General features: G+C 50.5%; 1 protein-coding gene across 1 annotated transcript; it reads left to right on the top strand.

Annotated features, from left to right (window-relative positions):
- Nucleotides 1–5,054: 5,054 nt before the first annotated feature.
- Atp6v0e2 (ATPase H+ transporting V0 subunit e2) lies at nucleotides 5,055–8,328 on the top strand. The gene is made up of 4 exons (XM_057775825.1): nucleotides 5,055–5,283; nucleotides 6,914–6,961; nucleotides 7,543–7,669; nucleotides 8,107–8,328. The coding sequence occupies exons 1-3, from the start codon at nucleotides 5,180–5,182 to the stop codon at nucleotides 7,634–7,636; spliced, it is 246 nt and encodes an 81-aa protein (XP_057631808.1). The 5' UTR covers nucleotides 5,055–5,179; the 3' UTR covers nucleotides 7,637–7,669; nucleotides 8,107–8,328.
- Nucleotides 8,329–17,798: the final 9,470 nt, after the last annotated feature.

Below are 17,798 nucleotides of genomic sequence, written 5' to 3'. Positions count from 1 at the left end.
CGGGCATCTGTGTAGCCAGGAACAGGGTGACTGGTCTGGGATGCTCTGGGCTCCTGGTTTCAAGGAGGTGCAAATTAGGTTAAAAAACCATGTTCAAGACTCAATACTTCTATTATTTGAATAAAGCAGAATTTGCCTTTTTTGCTGTCTTTGGATGTCCTTCCTCTGAGTCCTGAGTGAGCTGGGAGGTTCTGCCTGAGTGTGAGAAGGTGGGGGCGGAATGAAGCGCAGCCTGAGTTAGAATCAAATGTCCCATGCTCACCACTGCTCAGCACATCATAGATATCAGAGGGCTTTCATCCAAAAGCTGGGCTTTCAGGGGAAATCACCCATTTTCACCAGCAATGCCGAAACAGTGACACTACCCAACAGAATTCCCAAGGAACCATTTCAGGATGCCTTCTGCAGCCCTCCTCGGTGGTCACGTGGCCTCCTAGCCCTCCTGGCCGGATGGAGCAAAGTGGCACAGGTGCTGAGATACCACCAGATCTCTGGCCAGGAGACTCAGTCATACCGTATCTGCATGTGCGGTTTTCAGTGGTACTAGAAGCAACACGCGGGTGACTTTCTGGGCTAAAATTCTGCAGCTACAAGTTAGGAAAGGCAGCCCGCAGACTTCTCCCTGGCCTTCCATGGAGGTGGGAGAGTGTAGCCTAGAAATAGGTGTAGCCTAGAAATAGACTGCCATAGGCATCTCCGCTGGCATGGGCCTTGCATTGTCTTAGCAGGAAAGCTCCCAGGGAAGGCAGCACCTGCCAGGCAGCAAGACAGCCTCTTCAAGGAACATGCTCGAGGGCGAGGTGGTGAGCAGAGACCTGGGGCCTGCTCTGCCTCTGTCTTCTCCCAGTGCAGGAGAGATCCAGGGTGCAGCTGCCTGCTACAGTGAACCTTGCAAGCGTCATTGCCCCTGTTGCTCCAGGGCAGACCCTCTTCAGTATGGGTCTCCCCATGGGTCAACACACTCTTCAGACACCAGAAGACTTTCCTGTGTCAGTACAGCTGCCGGGCCTTTCACTCTGCTCTTTGAATGCTGCCTCTGTCTGTAACTCTTTGCACCCTCGGCACCCAAAGGTACTGAGGTGCCTGAAGAATGGATGCCTGAAGAGACTCATATTTTAGCCCTTTTCCATCAACAAGACAGCTGCCAGAGGCCCCTGTGCAGATGTGCATCTGATTAGAGCCCATCTGCCCCTAGTATGACAGAAAGAGCGAGGCACGATGACACACGCCTGTAATCACAGACATGGAAGGCTGCATGAGGCAAGAGAGTTCAAGGCCAACTTGGGCTATGTAGACTGTGTCTCAACACAATAGGAATTACTGCAACAGAAATGCTTTATGGTTTGTAGCTAAGCATGGGGACTAGGCATCTGCCATAGGTACAATGCTGCCCACATTTGGGGGACAGAGGCCTCCCAGAGTATTTTGCTAGTGTTTCGTGTGGTTCTGGTCCACACTCAGGCTTCACGGGGCCAGAGAGTGAGGAGATACTACTTGTGTTTTGGGTATGTACACCCCATATTTCTAGAGCTTCCTGTGCTTGCAGAGGTCCCCTTGGATTAGACGAAAGGCCTCTGCCACGTGAAAACGCATAAGATCCTCTCTCCTGGGATGTGTCACGGTGGCCACGTCTGTGTAGCTCTTGAAGTTCTTATCACAGTGGCTCGGGCTGACCAGCTTTTCCCACGTCCTAAGGAACCCAGGGTCAAGTTTGGCCTGGTGTTTTCAGCTTCCAGAATCATTAGCGATATCAGTTGCCTCTATGATTATCTAGACGCTTCTATGGTATGGCTCTCAAATTCTGTGAGAAGTCAGTGCAGCTGTGATATCACCAGGGCAACACAGACACTTTTCTTCAGCATCCCGGTCATCCTGTAGTCTCAGCCAGACCTCTTCAGGCAGCAGCGGCATCCTGAAGATAGCACAGCATCCCGACTCACAGAAGTGACCTCATGGGGCTAAGAACACCAAAGTTGGGGCTGGAGAGATGGCTCAGGAGTTAAGAGCACTGGCTGCTCTTCCAGTGACCACATGGTGGCTCACAACCATCTGTAATGAGATCTGGAGCTCTCCTCCAGCAGACATGCAGGCAGAGTACTGTATACATAATTAATAAAAAAAAATTTTAAAAATTCAAACAAAACAAAACACCAAAGTTCTGGAGGGCAGAGGGCTAATGCTTCCTGCTGTCATTACCATCTTGTAGAGTGTGATACATAATTCTGTCAGCTTGGTCTAGAGTCACCTAGGAAACAAATCTCTGGGCATGTCTATATTGGTTTAATTGAGCTGGAAGACTCAACTTAAATATGGGTAGCACCATCCTGTGGGTTAGGAATCCCAGCCTGAAGTGAACATAAAGCAAGCTGAGTCCCAGCATTCATCTCTCGCCTATGGATGCTCCTGCCACTGTGTCTTCCCCATCCTGGAGAAATGTGAACCCAAATAGACCCTTCCTTCCTACTTCCTCCTCCCTCCCTCCTTCCTCCCTCCACCCTCCCTTCCTCCCCCTCCCTCCCTCCTTCCTTCCTCCCTCCTTCCTTCCTTTCTCCCTCCTTCCTTCCTTCATCCCTCCTCCCTCCCTCCTTCCTTTCTCCCTCCACCCTCCTTCCCTTCTTTTATTCTCTCAGGTATTTTGTCACATGAGAAAATTAACAGGTCTATAAATGTCCTTGCTCAGGGAGTCTGTGTTCCAGCTTGGGTACTTGCCACAGAAAATCCAGAAAGCATGATCTGTGAAAAAATGTCAGAGTTGTGGACAGAGTAGCACCAGCGTGTTGGCTCTTGGCTGTGTGGAATTTTCTCGAAAGGCCTTCTGTGCTATCTTTTCTATCTGGACTTACAGTAAGATAAGCAGAAAGCCAGCAGTGTAGGTTTGCAGGAGATAGGCTGAGTGTTCAGGGGCTTGGCGATGGCTCCCAGCGAAACGGAAGCCCTGGCCCCAGCTGCTGCACAGCTGCCCTCAAAAATGACTGCTGCGATTGCGATGACCTGGCTCCCCCTCTAGCTCTCGCCTGGACAGTGAGCCTTCAGTAGTGGCTGACCTTAAGAGTCCTGAATCAGAGAGAGAGAGAGAGAGAGAGAGAGAGAGAGAGAGAGCTGAGTCTTGCTGTGTTCCATATAGATCACCTGAACTCCACTGTAGACACTGTAGAGGGAGGATATCTATCAGTGGCCTGACCAGAGGCTGGGCCTCCACAAGGTTTAGTGGAGCAGTGTGCTCTGCACAGGAGGTCGAGTGGGTGCAAGGTTCACCTCACTGAGGAGAGGCTCCAGTTCAGGCTGAGTCTTCTGTATCAAATCTGCAGGCCACCTCTGCTTGGCAGTAGTGGGCACACACCATGGGGGAAACAGCCAAGCTGGCCTTGAATGCACATGTGCACATGGATCTACATCAGTCCTGAAGCCTGACTTGTCCCTATTGAAAGGAACGGGGCCCACATCAGTAGGGAAAGTTAAGAGGACTCCAGAGATGCCCCAGGCCTTCGCAACAAAGAATGAAGTTTATTTTAGGGCAACATCAGGCGTGCCAGAAGCTGAATAAAATGGTATTACACTTCACTTCCAGAGACTTCTGCACATTCGGGGTTGGGGTAGGTGTGTGGGAAAGGCTCAGTTGGTGAAAAGACACCTGATCTAGTCAAGGTCTTTGTTTCCCCACTGGGAAGCAAGAAAGAGACCAAGAAAGCAATGGACCTCTGCCTTCACCTTCTTCCTCTCAGCCACTAAGTCCCCAGCTCCTCTGCCTTGGCTGAGCAGCACATGGCCGTATGTTTGAGCATCACAAGGCCTTGCTGGAAAAGACAGACATCCAAGATTGTTGCCCACCCCCTACCCACCACCGCCCGTATCTATAAAGTATTGTGTGACAGGTCTTATAGTGTGTGGCACTGAGGCTCGGCTTCCTATTGCTTCCCAGAGAGGATTTGGAAACATTTTTAAAAATCATTATCTTTGAGGGCATGATGTCTGTGTTTGTATGAGGCACACGTTCCTCGGTGCATGTGTGGAGGTCAGAGGACAACTCGATGGGAACCACATCACGGTACCCAGCATAGCCAATGTCAACCCAAAACCTCCACGGGAGAAGGGAGACAAGACAGTGGCTTCCCCTTGCTGCAGTTACAGGCATGTGTCATCACCCTGGGCAGGAACACGGCTTTTAAACAAGTCTTTTATCACATGGCACCTCAGCTAGCTTAGATGTTTACACCTGAGGTCTTTGTATACCACCCCTCTTCACCTCCGACTTGCAGGAAATTTGACAAGATGAATAAAATTATCTTAATTAGGGGAGGTGGACGTGACCTGCCCTGCTCCGGATAACTAGGAGCACATCACTGGCAGAAGCAAGTTCAAGGACAGAAGCTTCTCGTCTGCATCCAGTGTGTGCACATATGTGTATGGGGGTGGGGGTGGGGGGATCATTTCCCATGCTATGCAACCACTGGCTTCCCGGAATGTTTGCAGTCCTGGTCAGCTGCAAGCGGCAGAACCGACTGCAAAGATGTCTCCTGGAGCCACTGTTCTCTATAGAAAGGATCTCTACAGAGGGTGGAGACCAAAAGATCCCATTGCTCTCCACAAAAGAGGGGAGATATGGAAGATATGGGACCAAAAAGCCCAAGGAGGACCTTTCCAGTTCTGCTGAAGAAACTATTGAGTTTTGAGCTGCTAGATGTTTCCCGTGAGCTTGCGACTGAAGGCAATGTGGTATTAGGTGAAAGATGGGAGGCCAAATCTGTGGACTCTTAGCTACCTGAACTCCCCTAGCAGAAGCCCCTATGGTCCCTGCGCAGTCCTTCGATCCGATTCGGGTCTCCTCCTACCCAGTTCCCTTGTCCCCAGACACACGGGGCTGCCAGAGCACGCGTGGCCCACTACGTTCCGGTGGGAATGAAAAAGGAAAAATGCAAACCCAGTCCTGGAACCACCTGCGACGGGGCAAATCCTACTCAGCCAATCAAGGGAAGGACTCCTTGGAAGCCCCGCCTTTGGCCCTGAGTGACAGCTCGTGTGCAGGCCCGTTTAGAGATGCGCGAGCGCAGATTCGCTTGGTCCAGAGCCTGAGCCACTGGGATCCCGTTGCGCATGCTCACAGCCCTCTTCCAGGACGTGCACCTGCTAGGAGAGTCCGCCGCTCGACCCACCATCCCACCTGAGCATCGCGCACCCAGCCATGACAGCACACTCCTTTGCCCTGCCAGTCATCATCTTCACCACGTTCTGGGGCCTCATCGGCATCGCTGGGCCCTGGTTCGTGCCTAAAGGACCCAACCGCGGGTAAGAAAGACTAGCAGGCCTCGATTCCCTGCGGACCCTCCCTGTCCCCTGACTAGGCTCGCCTCTTTACCCTGGGGCTCCCGCTTGCTACCCTGCAGCTCATGACCACATTGGAACACCTGTCCATGACTTCTTCCAGATCTGTACCTGGACCGAGGCAGCCAGGAAACAGGCCAGAGGACCTGGTGAAAGCGTAGATTCAGAAGTCAGGGGACGTTTGAATGTGGTCAAACACACACACACATGCACACACCCGCTCAGTAGGTTAAGCCACCTATGGGCACTGATGCACCATCCTTGCTAACTGTGTGACGCTGGGAAAATACCAGGTCTCAGTTTCCTCACTGAGGGAGATAGGGACGGTGGCAATACCTGCTTTGTAAGGCTGTTGTGAGGGTTGCCCTCTGGGCACATTGTGTATAGTGAATGATTTTAGCTCCCTTCATTTTTGGAAGGCTCCTAGCAGATTTCTGCACCGTTTACCAGTTCCTCCTCTGGTTAGCCTCTCAGTCCACCCTCACATTTTGTCGCAGCACTAACTGCCCAGTGCACAGCCAGGAGTGGTCGGAGCTGTCTCCTAATGCTAAAGGAAGGATCGGACACTAATCTGTTCAGCACCACCTTGAAGTCCTTGGGCTCTGCCCTGGATTAGGTTTAGCCTAAGCTGGAGGCATAGATGGGCGTTGTCTTTATTCCTGCACATCTGAAGGTGGCTGGAGAGATGGCTCAGCAGAGACCCTCCTCTTCCAGAGGACCAAAGTTTGGCACCCACGTTAGGAGACTCACAACTGTCTTAACTACAGCTCCAGGAGCTCTGAGGTCCTCTCTGGCCTTTTGGGGCACCAGCATACATGTTCACATAGCCACATACCGATTCACACATATGTAAGTAAAAATAAAAATATATCTTAAAAAAGATTTAAACTGCCAGGCGGTGGTGGTGCACGCCTTTAATCCCAGCACTCGGGAGGCAGAGGCAGGCGGATCTCTGGGAGTTCGAGGCCAGCCTGGTTTACAAGAGCTAGTTCCAGGATGGGCACCAAAGCTACAGAGAAACCCTGTCTTGAAAAACCAAAAAAAAAAAAACAAAAAACAAAAAACAAAAACAAACAAACAAACAAAAAAACCAGAAAAAGATTTAAACTGGGCTGCACGACTTTACTCTAGGCACTCCAGTGTCACCTCTTCCGAAAGTCTTGGTGAACTCCTTCTTGTCCAGCACATCTATTCCAGCTGTGTTGGAAGCCTCTATTGTTGGTCTTCTCTGAGTGGGTACAAAACGCTGTTTTCTTTACAATAGCCTAGCCCAGCCTCCTTGCTGCTTGCCTATCTTCTGATCTGTTCTTTTCTTTGACGTCGCTGGATGAATTCTGAGGTCATTCTATGGTGGGTTGCGACAAGAGGAGCTTGGGCAAAGCCTTCTTCAGCATTGAGATGGAGATGTGTTTGCTGACAGAGAGGGGAAGGGAGAGATTTACAGCACATCTTGGATGTATATGACCTTTGATGGTCTCATGCTTCATCTTGTAATTCTTACTCGGAACGGATCTCAGCCCCAGGAAGGCTGTCACGGGGAGCTCTTCCTCTGGCCCAGTGTACCAAGGCTGCCTTTTCCTTTCTGCTGTTACAGGGTGATCATCACCATGCTGGTAGCCACTGCTGTCTGCTGTTACCTCTTGTAAGTATGCCTTCCCAAAGAGCCAGGGCCTGTGGTGACCACCAGTGCCGTCTGGCTCTGCCTCCCAGGTGACAGTTGCATGGGCTTTGTGTTGCCCCAGCTGAGCTGTGAGATACATGAGTTGGGCCAGCTCAGTAGTGTCTGCTCCTGTGTGGGCATCAGAATCCTCCAGACTGGTTGTTCAAACACAGCCTTTGTGGTCCACTCTAGACTCTGCAAGCGACATAGAAATCATAGGGCATCATACCTAAGGAATGCCTAGGTGATTGGACTAGAGCCAATGTAGAACCACTAGGGGGCAGCAGAGGTGTGTGGCAATGCTAGGGTGGATCCCAAAGGCCCCCAAGGAACCCTCACCTTGGGACCAGCTCAGGGACCTTACATTCTTACAGAAAATCAAATCATCTCACATCGAAACCCACAAATCCTACGCCCAATTCCCTATGCCAGCCAGGACACAGGCCCTGCCACCTGTTGGGTTAGCTGCATGCTCTTTGAAAAAGAGAGGAGCCAAGTTCTCCCTTGGTATGGGAGATGGGTCCCATCTGTGCCCAGTCCCCTCACTCTGCTGTCCTTGGCAGCTGGCTCATCGCCATCTTGGCCCAGCTGAACCCCCTGTTTGGGCCACAACTGAAGAATGAGACCATCTGGTACGTGCGCTTCCTGTGGGAGTGACCATGAGAGTGACCAGCTGGCTTCTGGCCCCAGGTACTGAGGGGACTCACTGGGGTGAACTGAGGGGCCGGCAGGGGAAGGAAGGGGATCAGGACCATCACAGGGGCTTCCTCTGGACTCAGGAACTAGTTTGTTTAGCAAGGGAAATGAAAGGCTATGCTAGCCTCTAAGAGGGATGGAGGCTGGGGTTCCCGGTCCTTGTCCTCAGTAAGCTTCTTCCTGAGGTACAAACATACAGCCTCAGCTGTGGACTGCCAGACCACAGGTGGGGACAGAGGTGTGGATGAGACCCATCTGTAAGTTGGTCAGGTGAGGCTGGCCATGGGTAATAAGAGACCAGCTTGGAGAGAGGGAGGAGGTGAGGGTGAACTGGTCCAGGTAGGGAAAGGAGTTGGCTTGAGGGAGGTTTCCAGCCAGAGGGGCAGATGAAGGGATGATGGTGTTGATCCTTAATGTGATGTGCTTTTCAGGTGCGCTGCTGTGGATGGCCCAGCCTTGATACCCCTGGAGACCCTGCATTTCTACTGGCCCCGCCCATCAGTTCACCCTTCTGTACTCTCCCTGCCAGTGCTGTGGGATCCACGCCCCCAGAACCAGTCTGGTTTCAACTTCCCAGCCATTAGGGGGCCTCCATTTGGGAAAGCCTTGGCTCAGTTGGGCCACAGCAGCGGCCAACCTGTGCTTAAATCCCCACACTTGGCAGTTTTCTCTCTCTTCCAAGCAGATCCTGGCTACGGGTCTGGACATGCTGGGGGTCTGTTTTCACCCTGAGAGCAGAAGCCGGGACTCAGCCCGGTCCCAGAAAGGACATATGTCTTTGTGGAGAAGAGACTTGTGGCCCAGGATACGCCAAGCTTGCCACCTTGTAAAATACAGGATCCAGCTCTGGTGTGGGTTATTCTTTAGGTTTCAAACACTTCTAGATGTGACAACATGGAGGTGTTGGTATCTCAAAGAAACAGTCACACCAAATTCCCATCCTGCGCTTTGGGTCAAGATAGAAAATTTAGTCTTTTGTAGCAGTGAAGTACTCCGCATGGGATGGAGGTGGTGTCTTTGGAATGTTCTAGTCACTTTCCTCTCCCTTTGTAGATAAGCTCACCCACTCCCCAGAACCGCTCAGTTGGGGTGCAGCCATTCCAGGAGGCTACACTTCATTGGGTTGTGGTGGAGCAGATCCCAATGCTGGTCCCAGGAGCATTGGAATGATCTGGAGTTAGGATTGGGGGACAGACAAGAAGGTAATGTTTATGGGCTACTATTGGCTGTGCCTCCCTGGCTTCTGAGACCCTCTGTTCCCAAGCTCATATGGCTCTGTTCCAGGCACAGTGGAAGACAGAGGATACAGACCACGGGGGGCCACCCCAGGGGACCCCTCCAGCCCATGCCCTCACCCCTTTGAGAGAGTGACTTTGGATTTTACATTCTTGCCTGAGTTCCCAGAGCTAGGACAGAGCCCTGCACAGTCCCTGGTTTCCAGCCAGTGGCTGTCTGAGTTCCCAGGGGGAAGAAAAAGCAGTCTTGATTATTTATTGACTATTTATTTGGGCTTCCTCCCCTTGTAGGGGTCATTTTGGGAGTGGCAGTAGAATACTCTGTAGCTCAGATTCCTGGGCACTGGGCCTGCTGGTTGCAACTTCTCCCTTCCTACCCTAAACCCCTGAAGCCTTCCTGGGGGGTGGGGCCTGGTGAGCATGACCTGTGTTGGAAAGCTGATTCCTGTCTAATAAACAGTGGTGATGCAAGACTGTGACTCAGTAGCCAGATTCTGGCCTCTGCTTACTTTGCCAGCTGCCACGTATTTTATGTTTGTCTCTTTCTGTCCCCTCTGCAGATGTTTTCTGTTTGTTTACCAATGGTTCTGGGGACAGGAAAAGAAAGGGACAGCACTTCTGGGACTTGGATGCAGAGAACCCTCACACATTTTTGAGATCTAGAGGAGAGGCTGGTTCTACTGATTGTCCTACGCTTAGCCCAGTGTCTGCCCAGTAGAACAAAGACCAAGGCTTAGTCCAGTGGCACTTCAACCACTGACTTTTGTCCCCTGAAAGCAGGCTCCATGGCTGAGAAGAACTTTCCCTTTTCCTGAGTATCTGAGCTTGGTGTCTGTTTGTTGGGCTGCCGGCCTGGGGTGAGGAGGGCAGCAGACAGAAACAGGTACTCCAAGGACAGGGCCTGTAGCTTAGGGGAGGGCTAAATTCTATTCTGTGGAGGTCGGGGGAGGGGGAAGAACTCACTCGGGAGGCAGAGGCAGGCGGATCTCTGTGAGTTCGAGACCAGCCTGGTCTACAAGTGCTAGGTCCAGGACAGGCTCCAAAACCACAGAGAAACCCTGTCTTGAAAAAGAAAAAAAAATTAATAATAATAACCAGTAAACTCACCTTTGGGGTCCTGGAGCCAGCGGAGGGGTTTGGGCTGATTCTTTTTGGTTTGTTTGTTTGTTTGAGACAGGTTTCTCTGTGCTCTAGTTATCCTAGAACTGACTTTGTAAAGCAGGCTAGCCTCAAACTCACTGAGATCTGCCTGCCTCTGCCTCCTGAGTTAAGGGAGTATGCCACCACCACCCAGCTTGGACTAATTCTAAGGACAATGAGGAGTAAGCTTGGCAGGGTTCTCAGAGAACAGGATCTGTGTGTGTGTGTGTGTGTGTGTGTGTGTATGTGTGTAGAGGAGAGTAAGCTCAGCAGTAGTCTCTGGAGAACAGGATCTGTGTGTATGTGTAAAGGGGTTTCTTAGACTGCCTTACACAGTGGGCTGGGTAGTCACAAAGGCTGTCCACATGTTGGAGTGACAGAAAGGCGATCGCTGCTCAGTCCACAAAGCTGCATGCCTAAGCAGTCCCAACCTAGTGCTGGAGGCCTGGAGAGCCACTGATGTCCAGGCCAAAGAAACAGAGGTCAGATGGCGGCGGCTGCTGTAGACCCACATTCAAGAAGGGCAAACCGCAGGGGACGCTGCTTTTCCTTGATAGCTAGTTGGAAGCGGCCACCTATTTTGAAGGCAGTCTCTCTCTTCAGTTAATTCTTGTTATCCATATCTTCACAGACAGGTCTAGGGACACATCTCCTCGGCTAATTTTAAATCTTGTCAAATTGACAATTAACCAGTCATCATGAGGAATCAGAAAGGATTTAAGAAAGGTCACAAGCATGTGACCCCGACTTGATCTCTAAATTTCTCTGTGCAGGATTTACCGTGAACAAGAAACTGGGCAATGACCCAGTGGTAGAGACCGGGCGGAAGTGGTGACCCTGAGGAAGAACCTCAGGCAAAGGCAGCCACCATCAGGACCCCCAGCTCTGGCATAACTGTGCTGCGCAGGAAACCAGGGGGTGGAGGGGTATGCTGGGACAGCCACCTGGGACAGTTCACTGCCAACCACAGGGCAGGCTCAGCAGTGGGAGGGTCTTGTCATGCTGGCATTTTCCTTTGTTTATTGTTGAGCTGGGATAGTATTTGGGCTGAAAGGGTCAGGAGAAAGATGTTCCCAGTGGCCAGGGCTGGGAGTAGTCAGAGTAAGAAACACCCCTCCCCAACAGAACTCCAAGAGCCTAGTGGGTGGGTGAGTGCTTGGAATGTCCAGAGACAAAAGGGGAACCAAGGGACTGGGGTGCCAAAGAATCCAGAGGAAGAGGGCTGAAGGGGAGAGAATGGCTCAGGGTATCACATGCCCCCCTTGCCCTCCACACCAAGAAATCAAAGCCAGCTAGGAGCTTTGCTTGTAGGCAAGGTCAGGCTGCTAGGGGCTGAGAGTGGGTGGGTAGGCGAGATGAGAAACCCCAGAGACAACTGGCAGGGAAGGGCCTGTAGCCTCCTGGGGCTGGGGGTAGAGCAATAAAAGGGGGAGCTACGGAAGAAAAGAACCTCTGGGTAAACACGCCAGGCACTTGTGTGTGAGACCTGGGTGTAGGGGGCCATTCCTTCAGCTCCTACTACTGGGACCCAGCCAGGCCCAGCCTGCTGCGTTCCTGTTGCCAGGGCTTCAGGACTAGGTGCCTGAGATCCTCTTTGGCCCAGGGTGGGGACAGGGGAGGGCTCCCCTGTGAACAGCAGCTTCCTCCTCCGGGTTGTTGCCTGCACTCTGAGCGTCTTGGTGCTGGTTTATGGCACTCCTATAGATGCTGCCAGATGTGTCTGTGACTGGGAGTCGCTGAGCTCCCTGGCTGCAGCCTCTGTTCCTGGAGGGTGGAGATGCTCTCTGGGCAACCTTTCACCTCCTTGGGCTTGGCAGCTCCTGGAGACTGTGGCTTTCTCCTGTCTAGTTTCCTTTCTTCTGTGCAGCCATTGGTTTCGTTTAGAACTGTGGAGACGGGGAGTGCCCTGCTGTGGGAAAGGATGTTGCTACTATGGGTCCCCACAGCGTGAAGCACACCCAAACCGTGCACACAGAAGTCAGCGAGCTGTGGAGATGAAGGTCTGGACCCAGGCACTTAACACAAGGGTCAGGCACGGGGCAACCTGTTTAAAGCAAGTGGCTATGGAAAGCCATTTCTTCTCAAATTCATTTCCTCAGAGGACAGGTTATCATGGGATCCCTCTAGCCACGAGGCTTCAGGCTTCTAAGCTAGATAGCTACACACTAAAGGGAATTCAGGCCCCATATTAGCCATAGACTCTAACATAGTAGGGCAAGGAGGGGAAAGACGGAGAGTACATGTCTCCTCACCCTCTGGTAAGATAAGGTCTCCCACCCCTTTGCCAGGAACTATGTTCTACCAGGGCTCTCCCTCCGTGCTCAAGGTGGGACTATGCAGGGCTAGTGGGTCTTCATCAAAGCCACACAAAACCTGGCTTGTGAGATGGCTTAATGAGTGACGGTGCTTGCTGTCAAGTCTGACAACCTGAATTTGATCCCCAGAACTTACCCAACGCAAGGAGGACCAAGTCCTGCGAGTTGTCCTCCGATCCGCAGTATGGCACACACGCACGCATATAATCTAAAAAGATATACAAAACTGGACATTAAAGCTAGAAAATGTATTCATTTGACAACTTCCCTAGAGAAGACTCTGAACTCCGATCAGTGGGACAGAACATTTCAGAGAAATAGAATAAGGGAGTCAAGAGGGGTGTGATCAGGGCCTCAAGTTAAATTAGGATAAGGGAAATTCAGGATTATAAGAAGTTGGTTAAGCCAGGTGTGGTCATGCTTGTGGATAATCCCAGCATTCGGGAGACAGAGTCAGAAGGACAGAGAGGCCAGTCTGGACTACACACTGAGACCCTGTCTCACAGAACAAGGTCTGGGGATGTCTTCCGTGGCAGAATGTTTGCCAAGTGTGCACAAACCTGGGTTTTATGCCCAGCTCCATGTACACAAATAGTCAGTGTGATGAAATGAGACTGTGTTGCAGGTGCTCCAATGATGAGAGTGAGGTCCAGAGGTCACACCTCCCTGATGAAGGCTTTACAGCTGAATGGTATTCAGGTCCTCACAAGTGACAGTCCTCGCTTACAGGAGAAGCACACAGGGACATCTTGAAAACAGAGGAGGGGCGGGCTGCTCTGAGCTGTTTTTAGTAAGTTCTGGGGTGGCTGGGAGTGTCAGAGACACAGAAGCCCAGCACGAGAATAGGATCAGAGCTTGTTCACGGGGACTTTGACCACATTGCTTCCACCCTACATGAAAAAATGCATGTCTTCTGGTTTGTGCAGAAAAGCACGCTCCATGTCCAGAATCTAGCCTTCCTCAGAGCTACCTGAGTCTGAGAGCTCCCTGTCCAGCACTCTGCCTGAAGGGAGGAGGGAAGCAGAGAGAACCAGGACCTCCCAGGCCTGAGGACAGGACATTCCAAAGGAGTGGCCTTGGGCTTCAGGGATGGGGGTGGGGAGTCTTGCTAAGGTTGCTCCTGTTTCTTGGCACAGGTTGGCCATTCTGTGTCAAGGCAACTTTCATAGTTCTTTTCAAACAGGACCTCCACCCTCACCCCCCAGGGGGAGGCAAACCAGTAGTGGCCAGCACAGAGGCCCACAGAATGTCCCTGGAGCAGAGATATTTACAAAGGGGCAGTGGCATGTAGGATGCGGTACTCCGGAGTCATGGCGAGGGCCAAACTGGGAAATCAGAGTGGAGACCATTCCACCCAGGAACAAGTCCACTGAGAATGGTAGAGACAGCCAGAGCAAACTGAAGCATGCAGCCTGCACATGGCCAGCAGAGGGCAGAATGTGCAGGGCGCAAGTCTCCAGAAAGACAGTCCAGTTTATGCAATACTTAGTGGGGCTGCTGATACCACGATCATGGCCTTAGCAATGGCTTTGGGCAGGAGCAATGATGGTTCTTCAGTCTACACCACACCTGCATGAAACATCCTTCAAGGATGTTTAATGATGCTGGCTAATGATTCAATAGATCAGGTATCTGTGAGGTGGGCTACTGAGGCGTCAATACTTCCAGTTATTAGAGGTATTGAAGATGGGTGTGGTGTTGTGTTCCTGTATTTAGTTCCAGCACGCAGGAAGCTGAGACAGGAGGATAATCAATTCCAGGCCAGCCTGGACTACATCTTGGAGTACAAGACATGAATCTTGTCTACAGCCTTGTCCTGGAACTTTCTCTGTAGACCAGGCTGACCTGGAATCGCCTCGTGAGTGCTGGGATTAAAGGTATACACCACCACTGCCCGGCCCTTGTCTGCCTCTAAAAAAAAAAGAAAAGTCTAGTCCTGGTGCATGCTTGCAATCGTGGCACTCAGGACACAGAGGCAGGAGGATTGCTGCAAGTCGAAGGCCAGCCTAGTTAGTCTGTATAGAAAGTTCCAAGAGAGTCAGAGCAATACTTTGAGACTCTGTTTCAAAACACAAAAGGCAAATAAAAGTATGATAAATTTATACTTTTCAAAGCTTGTATGACAGTCCAAGAACTCAATAGATTAGTACAATGGGAAAAATAAGAGTTCAGAAATAATAGAAACTAGAGAACACGTGAACTAGCAAATCAAGTCCACAAGGAAAAGCAGGGTGACACTATCAGCAATGTCTGAACCCCAGAGTCAGATCAGCACCAGCCGATCATGAGATTTAAGGATTAAATGAACCTATAGATGTACTAAAAGGAAACGAGAGAATTTTAAAAATATTGTCATGTAGTTTAGAAGTGTCTAAGGGAAGGCCAGAGCAGGGACTATCTAGAAGCTATGGAGATTAAGTTGAATCACTGATTACAATTTGTAGGTGTGCAAAGTGTCACACACCTGTAGTGCCAGCAGTGCAGACACCGAGGGGAGAAGATTGCACGTTTCACATCAGTGTGGACAATCTATTGAGAGCGCATCTCAAAAGGAAAACATTTCAAATATGCTACAAGGCAAGAAGCTCATAACGATAATGGGCAAAAGACATAAAAAGGCGATTCACAAAGAAGTATAAAAAAGTTAAGTATCTTTTATAATCAAGGGATGTAAGTTAACACGTGACAGCTCCCTGTCACCCGTTCTCTCAGCGAAGGGCAGAATCTAGTACCTCAGCAGACAGAGTCTGGAGGACTCCAACGCACCATGCGTGTCCTCTGTGATGCTCACCCATAGCTCGCCTTGGCTGCTTGCCACTTACACATGCCAGCTCCAGTATTTTTTTTTTTTTTTTTTTTTTTTTGGATTTTTCGAGACAGGGTTTCTCCGTAGCTTTCTTTTGGTTCCTGTCCTGGAACTAGCTCTTGTAGGCCAGGCTGTTCTCGAACTCACAGAGATCCGCCTGCCTCTGCCTCCCGAGTGCTGGGATTAAAGGCGTGCGCCACCACCGCCCGGCCAGCTCCAGTATTTGTAATAAACCCATAGCACTCTTAAGGTTTGCCACATACAGACCTAGTTGGCTAGCAGCCACTTTCCTTTTCCAGGCCTCTGATGACACCCACACTGTTTCTAGGTGTGCCTGTTGTCACAGAGCAAGCAGAAGCTGCACAGCTGTTTCGCTTCCCAATCCTTATCCTGATCATTTAAAGCCACAGTTGTCCCATGAGGTATTCTAAATTCAAGATAGAGGTCTCTGCTAGCCTGTGATATAGGTGCTGGCCCAGGACTTCAAGATCCAGAGGCCTTTGGAGAAGAGAAGGCTCTCTGAGAGGACTCCGCTGCTTGGGGGATTCTGCTCATTGTCTCATCGTAACCCCCAAGTGTCCTGAAGAAGCCCTTTGTACCCTGAGCCCCTCCCCCAGCCCCCCCCCATGGAGGTTTAAGGAAGAAAAGTCTCCTGTACGTTCCTCAGGGGAGGCCCATGTCCTTCTACTAATTCCCTGCCCTCAGGCTTTTGGTAAAGCTGAGCGACATGAACCTTAGGATCCAGTGCCAGGGTTAGCAAAGTCAGCGAGGGGGAAGAGTGCAGGACTGTGGCTTCCACTGTCACTAAGGAGGAGGGGATGCAGGTGTCTGTGGGCCAAGCTGCTGGCCAACAAATTAGGACATCCCTGCCACTCCCAGAAGACATGCCTGAGGCCTCTTGGTGTCTCTTGCTGTACCATCTGGTGTGAGGGAGCAGTCTTCACCACAGAGGCTTGGGGGTTCCTGGTTGGACAAAGATTTAGAGCTCCAAACTCCAGTGATCTTCACCAGAAGGGGTCTTGTTTCTTGAGTTTGACTTTGGGTTTTTTTGCTTCTTGTAACTACTTTGATTTCAGGATGGGTGGCTCAGCATCAACACCAGCTAGCAAGTCCTTTGGGCCTTAGAGGAGCTGACTGGACAGACGGTAGGCTATGGTTATATAACTAAAAGGGAGTCCACGTGACTATGCATGTGGCAACCAATGGAGCTGTCTCCTCCACCACATGAAAATAAGGCAGGAACCTCTCTCTGCAGCTTAATAAATACCCAGTTTGGCCAGGGAGCATAGTCTACCAGGGCTGTAAGATAACGTCCAGTCAGAGGTCTGAGTGACCATGACCAGCTGGTAGGGTATTAATGGGCTGTTACTCCATCCTTAACTTTAGCTTTGTGAAGCTGGAAGCCTGTGCTCTTCCCTATGAAGATGATCCACAGAAAGTGACTGACATTTCTTTTTGCTGTTCGCAACGCTACTTGGGCAGGATATGCAACTCTTTTGAAGTACTCTCTGACTGTAGAGGAAAGAAGGCCGGAGACAGGAAAGATCACTAAGAGGGCACAGAACCTCTATCAGAAAATCCTGCACGGGCTGTTGAGGTGGCTCGGTGGGTAAAGGTGTTTGCTGCCAAGCTGCAGACTTGAGTTCAAACCTGGACTAACACGAGCACACATATCCCATTTACAAATAAACAAATAAATATAATACAAAAAGAAACTCCTGCAGAGTGTGACAACTGGTTAAATAATGGCATTACGGTTATGGAGGTAACCAAAGCTGCTTTCTGATTGGATGTGAGGCCTGTTCCTTAGGAGGGAATTCATGCCTAGTCCTGTAAACCTGGCTCAAAGCCCATGCTACCTAGGTCATGAACTGTAAGGGGATCCTACTCCTGTTGTTTGACTAAATGGACATTGTCTTAGTGATCATTCTGCTGCTGTGAAGAGACAACATGACCAAGGCCACTCATATAAGAGAAAGCATCTAGCCGGGCAGTGGTGGTGCACACTTTTAATCCCAGCACTCAGGAGACAGAGGTAGGTGGATTTCTGTGAGTTTGAGGCCAGCCTGGTCTACAATAGCTAGTTCCAGGACAGGTTTCAAAGCTACAGTGAAACCCTGTCTCGAAAAAACAAAAACAAACAGAAGAAGAAAGAAGAAGAAGAAGAAGAAGAAGAAGAAGAAGAAGAAGAAGAAGAAGAAGAAGAAGAAGAAGAAGAAGAAGAAGAAAGCATCTAATCAAGGTCTTGCTTACAGTTTTGGAGGGTTAGTCCATTACCATCATGCAGAGAACATGGCAAGAGGCAAGTGTTGTCCTAGAGAAGTATTTGAGAGCTATATCCAGAGAGAGAGAGAGAGAGAGAGAGAGAGAGAGAGAGAGAGAGAGAGAGAGAAGACTGGGCCTAGCATGGGCCTTTTGAAACCTCAAAGCCCACCCCAGTGACAAACTTCTTCCAACAAGGACATACCTCCAAATCTTTTTAAATAGTGCCACTCCCTGACCACTAAGTACTCAGATATATGAGCATGGAGGGGGCATTCTTATTCAAACCACCACAGACATGTCAAACTGCCTTCTAAATGTAGATGCTTAAACCCTTAAATGAATGCATCTCTTGGTCTTGTTTG

The sequence above is a fragment of the Chionomys nivalis genome, chromosome 1 (genome assembly GCF_950005125.1).
Source record: "Chionomys nivalis chromosome 1, mChiNiv1.1, whole genome shotgun sequence".
Taxonomy (NCBI): domain Eukaryota; kingdom Metazoa; phylum Chordata; class Mammalia; order Rodentia; family Cricetidae; genus Chionomys; species Chionomys nivalis.
This window is presented reverse-complemented; position numbering and strand designations above follow the sequence as displayed.

Bases quoted from the DNA above. Each gene is read 5' to 3' on its own strand.
- Atp6v0e2 (XM_057775825.1), top strand. From the start codon at position 5,180: ATGACAGCACACTCCTTTGCCCTGCCAGTCATCATCTTCACCACGTTC. The intron at 5,284-6,913 runs GTAAGAAAGACT...CTGCTGTTACAG, and splicing joins CCTAAAGGACCCAACCGCGG to GGTGATCATCACCATGCTGG. The intron at 6,962-7,542 runs GTAAGTATGCCT...TGTCCTTGGCAG, and splicing joins GCTGTCTGCTGTTACCTCTT to CTGGCTCATCGCCATCTTGG.